Source organism: Spinacia oleracea, unplaced genomic scaffold (genome assembly GCF_020520425.1).
Source record: "Spinacia oleracea cultivar Varoflay unplaced genomic scaffold, BTI_SOV_V1 SOVchr0_093, whole genome shotgun sequence".
Lineage (NCBI taxonomy): Eukaryota > Viridiplantae > Streptophyta > Magnoliopsida > Caryophyllales > Amaranthaceae > Spinacia > Spinacia oleracea.
The window spans coordinates 21526-38028 of NW_026614421.1; the positions used below are offsets into that span (position 1 = coordinate 21526).

At 35.7% G+C, this 16503-nt stretch overlaps 2 protein-coding genes across 3 annotated transcripts; both read left to right on the forward strand.

The window, feature by feature from the left end:
- The first annotated feature begins 1470 nt into the window (after positions 1-1470).
- Positions 1471-10307, forward strand: LOC110804516 (thiol-disulfide oxidoreductase LTO1). 2 transcript variants are annotated; one of them, XM_022010110.2, is made up of 7 exons: positions 1471-1731; positions 1818-2106; positions 4209-4465; positions 4566-4678; positions 6541-6688; positions 9401-9538; positions 9961-10307. In XM_022010110.2, exons 1-7 carry the CDS (start codon positions 1636-1638, stop codon positions 10039-10041), a joined length of 1122 nt encoding a protein of 373 aa, XP_021865802.1. In that variant the 5' UTR covers positions 1471-1635; the 3' UTR covers positions 10042-10307. The 2 variants fall into 2 exon arrangements, with proteins under 2 accessions (XP_021865802.1, XP_056690099.1); XM_056834121.1 differs by lacking the exon at positions 1471-1731 and having other exon boundaries at positions 1969-2106; positions 4160-4465.
- Positions 10308-10811: 504 nt separating this feature from the next.
- LOC110804515 (nucleotide pyrophosphatase/phosphodiesterase-like) lies at positions 10812-16464 on the forward strand. Its single transcript, XM_022010108.2, has 13 exons — positions 10812-11418; positions 12055-12111; positions 12412-12515; positions 13536-13608; positions 13694-13816; positions 13917-14012; positions 14148-14277; positions 14447-14528; positions 14613-14745; positions 14894-15099; positions 15224-15349; positions 15435-15744; positions 15967-16464. Exons 1-13 carry the CDS (start codon positions 11179-11181, stop codon positions 16270-16272), a joined length of 1986 nt encoding a protein of 661 aa, XP_021865800.1. The 5' UTR covers positions 10812-11178; the 3' UTR covers positions 16273-16464.
- The last annotated feature ends 39 nt before the right edge of the window (positions 16465-16503 follow it).

Here is a 16503-nt window from a genome sequence, read left to right on the forward strand (position 1 = left end):
AATTCATATAATTTTTATATATCAATTAAGATTTGAAGTTGATCATAACTAAAATATTAATTGCAACAAACTTGCGCACATCTTATTAATTGCACTTGAATCTACACAAGTATTAATCTTATATGAGCAAAAAAATGATCTTTAAGTATTAAGATTACTTGAATACATGATTTTACATTTCATTTTAATAATATAAAAATTATTTTTTCTATTTAGTAGGATCAGGATCTTGCGATCCTACGATCCGATTCTACCGATCCGATCCAACCCCCTTCATCTATCCAAGGTAGGATCCCGATCATGGCATTCTTGCTTTCACGTACTGCGTACTTATCTTATTAGCTCTGCTCTATTCACCTTATTTCCACTTATTTCAGGAAAAATAAGTTCAGTTAATTTCAAATAAGATAAGTTCAGAAAAAAAAAAAAAAAAAAGTTGACCAAATATAATTTATAACTAAAATAAGTTTTGATAAAGTTCTAATAAGTTAGATAAGTTTAGATAAGATAAGTTTAAGAAAAATAAGTAAAAATCAGGTAAATAAAACGCACCATAATATACGAAGTACTACGTAGAGTTTAAGCTTTAAACAAAATATATTAACGCCAAACCGTGTATCACACGGACTTAAAACTAGTACTTCACTAGTTTAGGGCCCGTGCAACGCACGACTACTACTAAAACAATTTATTATTTTAATAACTAAAAGACTTGTGATATTACGAAAGCATGAAAATAAAAAGGACATATGAAAAAGTATAAATACAAAGTTGTGTAAAAAAAATATTCAAATGAACTAATTTACATATTACTATACAAAGTTAAAAATTATAATCGTTTAATTGTATGTAGAACGATCTAACAACGTTTACCAAACCCGAATGACTCAAGACTAATTTTCGAAAAGATCCGAGCATAACCGAGTTAGTCAAATACAACATATTTTGAATTGAGTGAAATCTTGATAAATAAACTTATATGTTACTTATCATGTATTATTATTTTAATTAACATTCTTACTTACCAGTTACCATGTATTAATATTATTAATAGTAGACTAACATTAGAAGTTCATTTATCATTATTTTTTATATTTCTTATCAGATTAAAAAGTAATAATAATAATACATAAATAAAATTATATCAAAAAGGAAAAAATATTATTGATTTAACTTTCATCCAATAATATATTATGCAGTGCACATCTATGGTAATTAAAATATATTTTTATCTTAGTTTCTAAAAAAAATGTAATGTAATTTATTTATTTTAAAGTAAAAAAATAAAAAATATTTTGGCGGAAAAAAATCGCACCAGGAAATGACACGTGTCATTCCCAGTGTCGCTTTTAGTATATAGTAATAAATAGATTTTTAAGTGAATAAAAGTGTAAAACCCCCTTGGCAAAGTGGTAAAACTGGTGAACTTGTTTTTTTCCTCGTATTGATTTGATTGACCCGGACCACCCGGTACGGGAGTTGGAGATCATCAACCAATCTCTCACTCTTTAGACCAAAGTAAAGCACACCAAAACACGAAACTGAATCAATTTTCTCCCATTTCTTTGCTCATCACTCCATCTTTGCAGTGTAAATTGTTGATTTTTACACCTTAAGCAAACTCAGGTTCAAGCAATGATGCTCAGTTCATCATCTTTACTACACCTATCACTCCCTCCAAAAGCCCTTTTCTCTTGCCCTGTTTCCTTTCCTTCTCTCCTCAAATTCAAGGTACTGTCTCTTTACTCTCCACTTTCCCATTTGATCCCCCTTCTCTCTCTTTCTCTTCCCAATTTGATAATTTTTATCCTTTTCAGGGAAATTTAAGACATGGGGTTGCTCTACTTCCGGCGATGTGCATTCCAGGCCCGACCCGCGACACTGAGAAGTCCGAAGATGCAGAGAACATGCCGGTTTCATCGTCTTCTTCTTCGTCATCGCCGTCGAACATTTCTACATACAATTGGTGTGTGGGTCTTGGTGGATTGGGGTTTCTGGAAACTGCTTACTTGACCTATCTTAAGCTCTCTAATTCCGATCCATTTTGCCCTATTGGTGCTGGGTCTTGCAGTGATGTCCTCAATAGTGATTATGCCGTTGTTTTTGGTAACTTCCAATTTTTCAATTCTAATTTTTTTCAGTTTTCAGTTTTTGTAATTCTTAATTATTTTGGTTTGTTGACTTTACTTAGTTTGATTAAGAAATGGAACTAATTGGTCATTTGACTACGCGGAAACTTGATAATCTATTGCCATTTATGTGATTGTTGTATGTTCATGTGGTACGAATATAGTTGGATGATGTAGCTCTCAATTAGTTGCTTGGTTTAGGAAGATTAGGAATGGTAAATATAAACTTAGCAAGTGGCTTTATATGTCATAAAAGTTCCTTATGTACCTAAATTTTGCGGGTTAGAGGGGAGGTTGCACTACTGAGGATTAGGTTGGAATTCCACATAAAATTCCGGTTTCTTATATAATAACATCTGAAAGCCTGTAAAAAGCAGCGATGCAGGTGACTAAGATCTGAGCATTCTATGAACTTATGAACCATTTGCCGGAATTTTATTGAGACCTTGTTGAAAACTGTGTTCTACTTTATTTTGTTCATACATGGTTGGTTGGTTAGGGGAACCATGGTGCAAGGTCTATATGTATTGAGTTATTTTTCATTCACTTGTTGTCATTTGATGAACTTTGGGGCCTATGCCCGAAATCATTTTCAATCCGCTTGTCTAAAGAAAGACCAAAAAGAAAGACCAAAAAGAAAGGATGGAATAACCTTGTCTGCTACGGAGTAAAGGACTATGTTGATGATTGGGATGCGTTGGTTGGCATGATGACTGTCTGAGTTAGAAGTTGGGGGTCAACTAATCAAGGCACCTCTCTTGTTTGGGTGGATTGCAGTTGATGTTGTCATATATATTCTTGCTTATTTGATGGCCATTTTTGTTATCCCCAAGACTGTGATGAAACAATATTGTGTCTCTTTGAAGAGCCTTCTTATGGGGTGGTAAGTATGCTGGGGATGTAGTCTGCCAGAAGGAGGCTTAGGCACTGAGGATAATGTGAAATGTAAATTGGCTCCCTTAGCAAATATATTTCTGGTACATTGTTATAAAACTGACTGCTTGTGGGAAAGATGGATCCATGTCACATGCATGCATAAGAGAGATTGTGGGAATAAATCTGCAGGAGAAGCTTTATTCCCACAGAGAACCCTCCTCCAAGGTATACTCTGATGATGCCCCCCCCATGAGTTTGTAAAGCTTCTGTATGAGTACTCACCATTTTTCAGAACCCATCCACCAGCAGCAACAATCAGTTTACAACAACCTATAATTTTCTTCAAAGACCGAGACATATAGGGAAAGTGATAGAATCTAAAGGTCTACCTTTAATATAGAACTTGTCAAACCACGTGCACTATAACCTGTCTTTCTTGTGAGTGATGAATACCCACATCAGTTTAGCAACAGGGTAATTTATTCCGTTTGGGTATTTGAGTTTTATGAATCTTTGTAGTTTAATGATTTAGAGGTACTACATAACTATTACTCCCTCTGTCCCACATTACTAGTTACACTTACCTTTGCACAAAGTTTTAGGTGATCAGTGGTTGCTTGGTTATCAAATGTTATTTTATTGAAAATGTAGACGGGTAGGAGTTAGTGGGGTATTTTTTTAATTGAATGAGAGAGGGTGTGGGGACCAAACTTTTTTTAGTGGGAGGAGAGAGACAATATAATAATTGTAGGGTCATTCCTTATTTAGAAGTGTAACAAGTAATGTGACGAAAAAGGAAAGTGTAACAAGTAATGTGGGATCGGAGGGAGTATAACTACATAAGAGTACGTGACACTTTACATGTATAATAGGATTTTAATTTTTAAAACTCTTTACCACTTTAGGTGGGTGATAAAAAAATAGAAGTACATGTACTTTATTTTATTGAATCTATTAAGTATAGTGTATGAAAATATATCATTAATTCATCTTAGTTTAATTTTTTTTAATTTTTTTTTAAAAATATGAATCCAATGGCGTAAAAGTTGAAAATTTATATTATTGCAGTTGTAAGTTATATCAAATTTATACTTGGGTTTTTGTGATGCAGAATCTATTTTTGACCTGAACATCAAATTTTAACATTACTGCAGGTGTTTTGTTTGAAAGAAGATTCAATGATCCTCCTTTTGCATTTGCCAGGTGTCCCTCTTCCACTAATCGGCATGACTGCCTATGGAGTTATCCTTCTCCTAGGTTTGAAGTTAGGAGGATGGAATATGCCTCTCAAAATCAATCAAAGTGATGGGCGTCTACTTTTGCTTCCTGTCTCGGCTTCCATGGCAGTTGCAAGTGCTTACTTTTTATACATCCTGGCGACTAGACTTGAAGGAGCTTCGTGTTCATATTGCTTGGCATCTGCTACGTTGTCATTTAGCTTATTTTTCATCATTTTAAAGGTACTTACCCTCTTGTGAAGTTGTGAGTAATTTATTTATATAAAAAATAGTAAAGCACTACCATAGTTTTTCATTCTTCATTTATGTCTTTGTATTACAGGATTTCGGACTGCAAGAGCTACAAAAAGTTGTCACTTTACCCTTGTGTACAGCTGCTATTGTGCTTGGAATTTTAAGCACCTCATACAGTGCCTTACCGCCAATCTTGCCAAGGTGATTCAATTGCATGGTATTTTGGTTAAGACCTGAGATCTCAGGGATCTTTACATGTTTGAAGATGATTTTTTCATGCATTTATTTTGTTCGGGAGCAAGTCGGGAAAGGGATTTTTATTGCCCACCTAAGATATGTAATACATATCCAGCTACACATAACCAGGAAACATTTGTTATTTATATGGGCTGGATCTATATACATCTCTACATAAAGGTTTAACTGGAAACATGCTGAATCTACATCATGTTTCCAGTTTCCAGTGACATCTTTGTGTAAGGATGTATGTATATACAAGTGGATGAATTTAGTTCTCCAAAATGTTAAGTATGCCTTACAATTATTAGTGTTTTGAACAATTTACTATGTCCTATCATCTAGGGTCATGTCAATACGCTCTTCCCATGGCTGTTTGCGATCTTTTTTCTTGAATATGTCAATGAGCTATGCTCTGTTCCAATCCTTTTGCTGATTTTTGAAAGTGTTTCATTTAAGATACTATTGAAAGTAGAGATGAGAGGGGAAAGAAGAAGAACAAAAACGATATTTCTATCGCTTCAATCCTTTATATAGACAAGTGCATTACAGATGACTAACTAAAACTTAGCTAAAACTTGCAACCAAATTGATACCGACCTACATGATATTCCACTAATAACCCACAAACTCAACTAAACAAATACAACCGACTTCTATTGGAGATAAAAATGCAAACTACAAATGAAGCGTTGATAAAAAGATAATTGCATTCTCATTCGATTAAACCAGGAGAAAACAATGCCTTTTATAGCCTACAAAATAACTTACAAAACAAAAGCAAGCTAGCACTACCTAATTACGTGGGATAGTGGTTGATAGTGCCCATAATTGTAGCCCACTACTACTACTAAGGTTGACTAATCTGACCCAGTAAATAACAACATTGATTTAGTGACTTAAAATAATGAAACTAAGTAACTATTTACTTTGAAACACTAACTTTAAATTGGTCATTTCACAAAATGTCTTGACTTTTGAGTCACCAAAGGAGGCATGAGACATGCTGAAGGAAGAGTTTGAGGGCAATGCTCAAACAAAGTTGATGCAAGTTTTGAATCTCAAACGAGAATTTGAGATGCAAAGGATGAAGAAAAGTGAAACCATTAAGGAATATGTGAGTAAACTTATGACCATTGTTAATCAAATTAGATTGCTTGGTGAATTATTTTCCAATGAGAGAGTGGTTGATAAGGTTTTAGTGAGTGTTCCCGAAAAATACGAGTCCAAAATTTCCTCACTTGAAGATTCCAAAGATCTATCCAAAATAACCCCCAAAGAGTTATTTAATGCTCTTAATGCTGTAGACCAAAGGAGATCAGTGAGGGAGGAAGAAGCTAGAGAAAGAGTTGAAAGAACCTTATTGGTAAAGTCTTCTTCCTGTAAAGGGAAAAGAAAACCCCCCAAATGCAACCACTATCAGATGGTTGGTCATGGTGAAAAAAATTATTGGCATAAGGAAAAGCGAAAATGTTTTAAGTGTCAAAAATTTGGGTATTTGGCAAAGAATTGCAGGCTTCAAAATGTCGAGGAAGCATCTACGGCCTGACTACGGGACAAGTGGCTGTAGAAGAAAAATGTTCTCGAGTGATGGGTGATAATGTGCACCGAGGGAGAGAATAGTTGCCTACGGTAGTGCTTAGCTGTTATATATTTTTCTTCCCTTATTGAAGATAATATGTTCACAAGTACACTAGTGTTTATAACCTTGACTGATTAGATGCTTCAAATTGCTCCTTGACTCTAAACGTTGGAGGTTGTTGTTATGATGTGATGCTGTTGATGAGTCACTATTTGAAGTTGTGTTTTACATTTTCACTGAACAGATCAGAAGCCATGGATTTAACTTATTATACAACGGAGATTATTTCAGCATCAAGCCCTTTTGCAATTTCTCTTGCAAAACATCTCAAATCTACTGGGGCAAAAATGTATGGGGCTTTTTGGTGTTCACACTGCCAAGAACAAAAGGAGGTAACCACTAACAACTAACTTATTTGGGGAAGGGACGGGTGGAATGAGATAGCAAACTTGCCTCATGATGATTCTGCATCATTTTTTTTGTGCATGTGTCGTGTACGTTTCTAAAGTTTTCAATTTGATTGGTTAACTTATGTTATTTAAATGTGACAGATTTTTTTTTCTTCATTTAGAAGATTTTCTGCCGTTTTGGTTAAAGTATGTCTGTGGTATGGATGCATATGCCTGGTCCGTGTTCTTCTTTTACTTGCTTGTGTTTTGGTAAATTGATATCCTCCTTGTCAGATATATTTACATACAATCTCTCTTCTAGTCTCAACTCTCAAGACTACTCTCTACTGGTAAGAGGCAGTATAGTACCTGGACCTCCAATGCCCTGATCTCTGATAGGATCCATGTTGGGTGGTGTATGACCCTCAGAAGTGTTTGGATGGGGGGGAGGGGTGGGTGTTGTTTACTTCTAGAATCTTTCAATGTGCTTCTTGCTTGTTCTAGTTTAACATCATTTTCTCATCTGCCTAATCTTCTGTGGTCATGATGTCATAACATCTGCGTTAAATTTGAAGATATGTTCTTCATTAAAGCACTCCAAAGAGGCGAAGATGGTCAAGTATATCTTCCATCAGCTGAAGTTGTCCAGATGTTGGTTTAGAAACAGTTGTATCTGCATTGGATATCAGATCTATAATCCAGGTGGAAGAATCACTTTGATCATATTTTAACTTTTGAGGAAATCATGCACCAGAACATAAATTCACGTTCCAAACTATCCACACCAGAAAGCTGAATTAACTCCATCCATCCCATGACCTTTACTGTTAGGATGTCTTGTTCTAAAAGAATCTGATCCTGTCGATCTGGTTTAATATCTGACTTCCAATTTGTGTTTCCAAGTCTCGGATATATTGAATCAGATTCAGATTGCACTTTTTCTTACTAATTTCGGACGTCCAAAACATCAGCAATACTTTTTTTCTTGAAAAGCTTTTTAAAAAATGTGTTTATTTTCTCTTGTTCTTTGACACAATCTCTCTTCCTTATATGTCTCTTCTCCCTTTCTGCTCTCTGTCATGAACTCATTCACTATTTCTCTCACTCCCGGGCTCCAGTATTGATTTTTGTGAATCGAGAAATCCTAGAGACGGTACCAGTCATTGCCTATTAAGTATGTTAGCATCTACTCTAAAGCTTTACTTATATAAAAATTAGGAAAATTTGTTAGAAAGGACCTTTTCTGGTACTACTTTTGTGAGAAAGTTCCTTTTGAAAAAAAGTTTGCAAACTAGGACCTTACATCACTTCTAGGTTGTTGACTACCTTAAGTTTGATTTCGAGCATTGACTTGGTAAGTTGGTATTTCCGGTGTTGACTTGCCAGCCTAAAATTGATTTAAGGTCCTAGTTTTCCAACCTAAAATTTCCACTGTAATTACCAGCACCTCCACCACCGGCCAACGTCTAACCCACACCTGAGACCTCACATTACCTCCACCCAGTGTTACCTAATCCTCCAATCAGCCCACGAACCGCGAACCGAAAAAGCGAATTATAGCATCAAAATGGTATAATTTTGGTCTAATTTAGCAAATTAGGTAGCGAATTGCGAACCCGTACCCAATCTCATACTAGCGAACCAGGTAACAGTGCCTCCACCGCAAGTCAACAGCTGTATGTAATCACACCATCTTCCCTTGGGGATCCTGCAAGACTGCTGGAAGCCAAGAAACTAAATCTCCTCTTGTTTTGAATATTATATGTAGATGATAAGAATTGGATACCTAAATTTCCCAAAGATCAGATTCTTTTTCCAGATCGGATTCAGAGCCAGTTTTAAGTTTTAACCAATCTGGTTTGGCGGTTTATTGAGATATACAAAATTTTGGATCGAATATCTGATTTGAACTCTCCTAAGTGTTTTCTCAAAAGCAGTAATGCTTAAGCAAGAGAAATCACAAAGCTCTTAGTTGTTAGCTCTAGAAACTTGTAGAGAAAATTCACCACCATTCTAAAGATACAGCTTCTACATTGTGGATTCTACCATTTGCTGTTGTTTTCTATCCTTTTCCTCTTGTACTCTTGCTTATTACCTCATATGCAAGAACTCTGTTGCCCTACTTCATTTTTATCATTAGAATGAGTTGCTCTCATGAAAAACAACAAATTCAGCAGTAGCCATGTTACTTGGATTCAGGTACACACATGTTAAGAGTCTGACATGGAAGAATCTGACACATCGATAGCCATTTAAGTTATTTTCTTCTGAGTTCCATGGTTATTTATATTTAGTTATGTGATTTCTTTTAATTCCACACAAGATCGTCCAGAACTCCAGATGTTGGATGAATCAATAATCTTAGCAGAGGTCAGAAAGGGTGTGGAACTGAATTTTGTTCTATGATAAGCAAAGGCACCTCTTGCATGTCTAATTTGTACAAAAGTTGGAGTAGTGAATCACTAGTCATTTTTTCTTTGATGGCATTCTACTTGAATGAGTTTTGCTAGTTTTATGGAATATGGAGCGAAAAGAATGTACTTTTCTTGAAACTGTTATGGCTCATCTGACTATAAATTGAACTCCTGTCAGCGTCGCTATTTTGAAGTGTTGTTAAGATTCATGACGTTGTATCATAATGTTGAATGGATTTTCTACAGTTTGGTAAGCAGCTCATTTGTTAAGCTGGATATGATTTTCCGTGTTTGTGTATAGATGTTTGGGCGTGAGGCAATGCAGCTGTTAGATTATGTGGAATGCTTCCCTGATGGTGTTAAGAAAGGAATCAAGATGGTTTCGGCTTGTAGTGATGTTGGAATTGAAGGATTCCCCACATGGCTAATTAACGGCGAGGTGAGCCTAATGTGCTTGCAGCTGATTTCACCATAAAAAAAAAAAATATGTAGTTAATTTGCTCTACCTTTCATGTATTCTTTTATGAGTTTATCTGCATGAAGTGGGCTCCCTATGCTGGTATTTGGGTGTAGGAGTTTGGGGGTAGAGGAGGGGTGGGATTTCGTAGCTTTATTTAAGCTTTCAAATCAGCAATTTCTTTTTAGTCGACTTTCATATCACCTATAAGTAGGCAATTGTAGCGTTCATGTATATGACTACGCAAAATAGATGACTGTGAAAAATGCCGTGGACATTTCTTGTCTTGTACACTGTTATTGCAAAATCATGGCTACTCGACCTAGCATTTCTCTGACGTGAGCTTTGCATCTTAGGCAGCCACTTATAATCATGAACACAGCTTATACGCACTCTTTTTGTAGGTAATCAGTGGAGAAAAGACGCTTGAAGAGCTAGCAGAAATATCTGGCTTCAACTATGACAAAGTTAACCAACCTAACTAACTCCAGGGACTCCCAAATGCCTCGGCCTTGTTGACGAGGAGCTCATGTTGTAAAGCCTGTACAATAGTTGCACTTGTTTAGGCTTAGCTTATATGTGTACCGCAAATTCCCTTTCACGAGGAACACTGCTATATGTTATTTTTGTAATATTTGATGTATGCTGTGAGCAGTTTCCTATTAGAAACTTGGGGAAATTTTAATTACAAGAATGAATTTGTAAGCATTTTGTAAGAATTTTGTATTTTATAATGAGTACTGATTAATAACTAGAGAGTAATAATTTAGGATGCGCATACAATTGCTTTTGAAAATCTAGCTATATATATATTCTCAATTAAATAACGCATAACTTAAATGTTTTGCATAGGGGCATTTTTGAAGGAAATCTAGTGATAATAAAATGGGTGGCGCATGGAAGATATTCAAGAACTGTACAAGTTGCAGTGACGGGGTGGTGATTATCATCGGATGCTGCACGGGAATTGAGGCGGGGACAATTTCGAGTACATGCTTCAACACTTGCTAATTACTACTATACAAAGGATGATCATTACAAGTCCTTGAAGCCTTAGAAAGGAGTAAATGGCCAGAAATCAAGCTTCATTGACAAAGAAAAGGTAACTTTTTTCCTATTTTGTATTAGTACCGCGAAATTGTCTGCATTAAGATCAAGTAAGACTAGTGTACTAACTCACCCAATCACCCATGACTTGCACAAAGTAATCGTAGTATTGTTTCAACCTGCCCGCGAGGCACGGACGACTTCATTTTTTAACAACTAATCATCCTCTCAAAACAAAATTTAATAAAACAGCTTTATCATTTGTAATTTACTTTGTGTCAAGGAATCACCATGCTATTATTTTAACATGAATCGTGTATCATGCATTAGCCGTAACCATCAAAGGACAAAGATTACACACCCACTAACCCACCCCCATATGGAATTGTTCTTCTCGTACGAGGTATAACTATTAAAATATTAATCAAATAATTGAATTAATAAAGTCGCTAAATGTCAATTTTCATAAGAAATCACGCAAGTAAATTATTAAGAATCATACTAATTTCAATCATTTTATAAGATTAATTGTACCTTAAACAGAGTACAAATAGACATTCCCATATCCAAATAGAATGACCAAAATTACGCAAAACATGAGGAACAAATATCAAGTTTTGTTATTTCTTTTTCTGCAAACAATTTTAATCTTAAATTGGAGTACCAATACTTTGGGACATCGTCACAAAAATGGGAATGGTCATGGTCATGGTGATGGTGTGCAACCACTCTCCCAGATTAATATTCTCAGTACTAAATTTGCCATTCACAACAAGGCTTCCGTTCGTGTTTCGACCATTCTGCTGCCTACCGAGGTAATGTACTGCTGCATTTCAAACTCATGTAATTTATGGGCTAGATGATGTTTGTGTTATTTTTATTTGCAACTTTTTATTCGAGACATTTATACAGCTTAGTAAGATAGGGGTGAAATACCAATGAGATCTTGGCCTAGTGGTTTAGAATGGTTACGTGCATGATAAAATAGTGGACAATGAGAACCAAGTGAGATTGACGTGAGTAGTAAGGGTCTCTTGCTTCTTAACCAAGGTATCGGGTTTGAGCCTTGTGTATGGAAAAAACCCCTCAAACAGGAGAGTTGCTGGCCATCGAGGTACCCATGCAACTTCCACAGGAGATTAGTTCACTCGCCGAAGGCGGTGGGAATTCCTCGTAATAAAACCAAAAAAGAAAAATAGTGGACAATGAGGGGGGACTTTTATTGAGAAATGAGGTGACATTTTCAGTCTCATTGCATCAGGCTGTAGTACATTATTTTTTTGAAGCAAGGAAATATGATGTTGTGGACTAAAGTCTAATACTTGGTATAGTATTTGCTAAATAATATTTGTAATGAGTTTTCATATTGAGGTATGTAAATTTCCTTGTATAAAATGCCATTTGTATTCTTCTGCGGTTATATACTTGGTGTTAATTTAAAAATTTTACAGGAAAATGAAGACTCTACTATACTTGGTACAAGTAGGTCAATGATTCAAGACATACAGGTAAGCTGTAAGCAGAGTTTAAACTTCAAACGAACTTTGTTTGAAAATAACTTAAGCATGCTACTTCTGTTTAATTCGATCTTTTTTTTTCTTTTTTTTGACATGAGTAGTAGTACTTTTGGCTACACGTTAAGTTTGTGTTATGAAGAGATATCAAAGAAAATCGTGTTATATGTTCAAAGTTTGCGGTGTTAAAGATTTCTAAGCTACAAACTTGATTTACCGAGAATGTGTACTACTAGTCAGTTTGTATTTGATCATTCCATTTTCTTGTGGTGCTTAATTGAAATTTTTTAACAGGGAAATGAGTCAAATGACTATGTCCGCCCGGTAACAGTTACTCTGATGTCTGACAATCCATCGTCTGATGATTGGGTCGGAGTCTTCTCCCCTGCAAAGTTCAAGTATGCAGCTTAATTCCTGTCTTTTTTTCTTAATAAAATAACATTTTCACAGTTTTATTAGACTAAGGTGATTCAAACTTACAACTCTCTATTTAATTGAGGGGGAGTGTGCCTTGAAGCTGGATCTATGCCACTGGAGACCACTCCATATGAGGAGAGCACCAAAGTGCTGCACCTCAAAGCTCAAGGCACTGACTAAAATACAAGCTTTGTTTGTTTGAGTTAAAATAGACCACATTATCATTGTTGGAAAAGTTTATAGGACCAATAATGTAAGATAAATTTCCCTTTCAAACAAATAAAGTGGTTGGTTTTTGGATATAGTATGAAATAAGAAAATACTTTTTAGGAGACAAGATTTATAGCTAAAGATATAAAACCAACAACTGCATTTGGCCATCCTGCTGATTTGAACCTTGAAAAGATGTGATCACAACTTGAGCAGTACTCTCAAAAGGGTACCTTAGTCCACTAATTTACGATCGCTACTTCCTCCACTAGACTATCTGCTACTGCACACAGACGTCGATTCATTTAGGAATGTCCTAGACAAAGGCACAAATCACCTACCCCTTCTTGTCCTAGCTACCAAAAGCATGTTTCCATACAGGATTCTCTGCACTTGACTGTTGCTATCTTTGTCAAACCCTTGGTATAACATTCCTTGGTCCAGAACTTCAATCCATTGATGTGTCAAATTTATTTTGAGACTGACATCACCCGAGGTACTCATCCTCTTTGTTTACAGGCTGCAGCCAAGTAGCTGCTTTGCGAGTTGAGACGAGTGACAGACTGACAGTCACATATCGGAACTTACTCGAACTTATATTTCCTGAAATGAATTTGATAGACATTATTATTAAGGAAAAAAGAAATGGTTTTTAACAAATCTTAACTAGCAGAGTAGTCGGATTCTGAGTTTCATGCCATACTTCTCTAAACATTCAAAGGAGTTTATATTCTTTCCTTTCATAGTTGAAGTAGGATGTATATATTCTTACACTTATTTTGTTTTCTCAGTGCATCTACAGACTGTAAAGAAGTTGGTAATTGGAGAGTTGAGGACCCAGTTATATGCACTGCTCCTATAAAGGTAATAATAAACTTAAGTTTAAGATTGAACTTCAAACAGTAGCACTAGTGGGTAATAATATTGTTTGAGTTTTGATGACATTCAGTACAAATATGCAAACTACTCGAATTCAAATTATCTCAAAAATGGAAAAGCTGAATTGAAGTTCGAGTTGATTAATCAAAGAGCAGATTTTTCCTTTGCATTGTTTACTGGAGGCTTGTCTAATGTGAGTTTATCAATGAACCAGAAGAAGATTCACTCTTTCATTATTTCTAATCAATTATACTATAAATGCTACTTATGTTTCCTTTGTTTGGTGAATGTAGCCAAAGCTGGTGGCAGTTTCAAACCCTATATCTGTTTTTCCAAACCCAAAAGCACCCCTTTATCCTCGACTTGCTATGGGAGAAACTTGGGATGTGGTAAGTTTCTGCCTTGTATCTATGTTTCTCATGTGCTTAAAAATGTGTCTATGGGAGAAAAATCTAGCAGTTAGAATGCTGAAAACGGATATTCAGTATTCTGATATCGTGTTGCTGCACTTTGTGATTGTACAGATGACAGTGACATGGACAAGTGGTTACAACATAGGTGAATCTGTTCCTTTTGTTGAGTGGGGGGCTGTGGATGGAGCTACCATTCAATCACCTGCAGCAACTTTTACATATACTCGTAACCAAATGTGTGGTATGCTTTGTTGATCTTCCTCTTCTAATATCATTTCTGCAGATTGTATATGTGGTAGTTTGTTTCACTCAAAAAGATTTCATGGTCTTATCATGTAAAGATACCTAGCTAATTCAGAATCTTCATCATTGACTTACTAAACTAATGGAGTTGTTTTGTTATTGTGAAGCTTCACCTGCACGAACAGTTGGTTGGAGGGATCCTGGATTTATACACACTAGCTATATGAAAGAACTATGGCCAAACACAATGTATGATTCAAAAATAATTCGCAGTACTAGTCATAATCAAAGTTTAGGCTTATTAATGAATTGTCATCATTTGTTATTGTCCAGGTACTCTTATAGGTTGGGTCATAAGTTACCAAATGGTTCATATGTCTGGAGCAAGAAATACAAGTTTAAATCACCCCCAGTTCCGGGAGAAAGTTCACTACAACGTGTTGTAATATTTGGGGACATGGGGAAGGTATGACACTTCCTGATACTAAAAGTTTTTAATACTCGAGGTCTTTTTTGACAAATTTGCCTGAAAAATATCAAGGTTTAATTCATACTAGGACATATAGGCATAGCAGCAAGATGACATTTTTTTTTTGTAATAATTGTAATTAAAGGGAGAACGAGATGGATCAAATGAGTATGCTGATTATCAACCAGGAGCACTGAATACTACTGACCAACTCGTTAAAGATATTGACAACATTGATGCAGTTTTCCTTATAGGAGATTTACCATATGCTAATGGATATATCTCACAATGGGACCAATTTACTGCACAAGTTGAGCCCATTGCATCAGTTAAACCATTCATGGTTGCAAGGTTTGTGTTCCATAAATTTTAAAACTTTTGATACGAGGTTGATCATATATACTGCATATTAAGTTTTTTTTGAAGATTCTATTGTTTGATATTGCCTTAATGATGATATATTGATACTGTCCAGTGGAAATCATGAGCGTGATGTACCAGATTCAGGATCTTTCTATATAAGTAATGACTCTGGTGGCGAATGTGGTGTCCCTGCTGAAACAACATTCTATGTTCCTGCCAAAAACCGAGCTAAGTTTTGGTATGCAAATTATTAGATTTGGCATTTAACAAATCATCAATGTTGAATTTCAGTATTTCTAAGTATGTCATGAAATTAAGCGCAGGTACTCAACAGACTATGGAATGTTCCATTTCTGCATAGCAGATACAGAGCATGATTGGAGGGCAGGTAGTGAACAATACAAATTCCTTGAAGAATGCCTTGCATCTGCTAATAGACATAAACAGCCTTGGTTAATCTTTGCTGGTCATCGGCCCCTTGGTTATTCCTCGAATAAATGGTTTGGTATGGAAGGATCATTTGATGAGCCAATGGGGAGAGATGACCTACAAAAGTTATGGCAGAAGTACAAAGTTGATCTTGCATTTTGGGGCCATGTTCATAATTATGAGAGAACATGCCCTGTTTACCAGGTAACTTTCTTTGCACCTTATTTCCGCTTATTTCAGGAAAATAAGTTCAGATAAATCCAGATAAGATAAGTTCAGAAAAAATAAGGGTAGAAACAAGTACAATTTATAACTAAAATAAGTTTTGATAAGTTCTAATAAGTTCATATAAGATAAGGTTCAAAAAAAAAAAAGTGAAAATCAGGTGAATAGAACGCACCCTTAATGATATTTTGTTGGGTGCAGAACCAATGTGTGAAAGAGGGGAGCTCTCACTACTCAGGTGTGGTGAATGGTACCATTCATGTTGTTGCTGGTGGCGGCGGATCCCACTTAAATGAGTTCAGTCCCATAAAAACTGCTTGGAGTATATACAGAGACCAGGATTTTGGATATGTTAAGCTAACAGCATACAATCATTCAAGTCTGGAGTTTGAATATGTAAAAAGCAGTGATGGTAAAGTTTACGATTCGTTCACAATCTCTAGGGATTACAAAGATGTCTTGGCCTGTGTTCATGATAGTTGTGAACCCTACACTTTAGCCACTTAAGATTAAAGATGAAGCAATCCTAGCCTATGAAAGGAAGAAGATACTTCTTCCTTATTTGCTACTCCTTGTGGAATGATTTGGTTAACAGAGATTTGTGGACGCGTAACAAATAATTACTTGTGGATATTGATGTAACACGAACTGTTTTCTAGTTCGTCAGTCTATGAATAAATGTCACATGTTTCTCTTCCATCACACCTCTAATGTATTGTATCGACAAATAGGTGCAAA

Bases quoted from the DNA above. Each gene is read 5' to 3' on its own strand.
- LOC110804516 (XM_022010110.2), top strand. From the start codon at position 1,636: ATGATGCTCAGTTCATCATCTTTACTACACCTATCACTCCCTCCAAAA. The intron at 6,689-9,400 runs GTAACCACTAAC...GTTTGTGTATAG, and splicing joins ACTGCCAAGAACAAAAGGAG to ATGTTTGGGCGTGAGGCAAT. The intron at 9,539-9,960 runs GTGAGCCTAATG...CTCTTTTTGTAG, and splicing joins CATGGCTAATTAACGGCGAG to GTAATCAGTGGAGAAAAGAC.
- LOC110804515 (XM_022010108.2), top strand. From the start codon at position 11,179: ATGACCAAAATTACGCAAAACATGAGGAACAAATATCAAGTTTTGTTA. The intron at 12,112-12,411 runs GTAAGCTGTAAG...ATTTTTTAACAG, and splicing joins CAATGATTCAAGACATACAG to GGAAATGAGTCAAATGACTA. The intron at 14,746-14,893 runs GTATGACACTTC...TTGTAATTAAAG, and splicing joins TATTTGGGGACATGGGGAAG to GGAGAACGAGATGGATCAAA.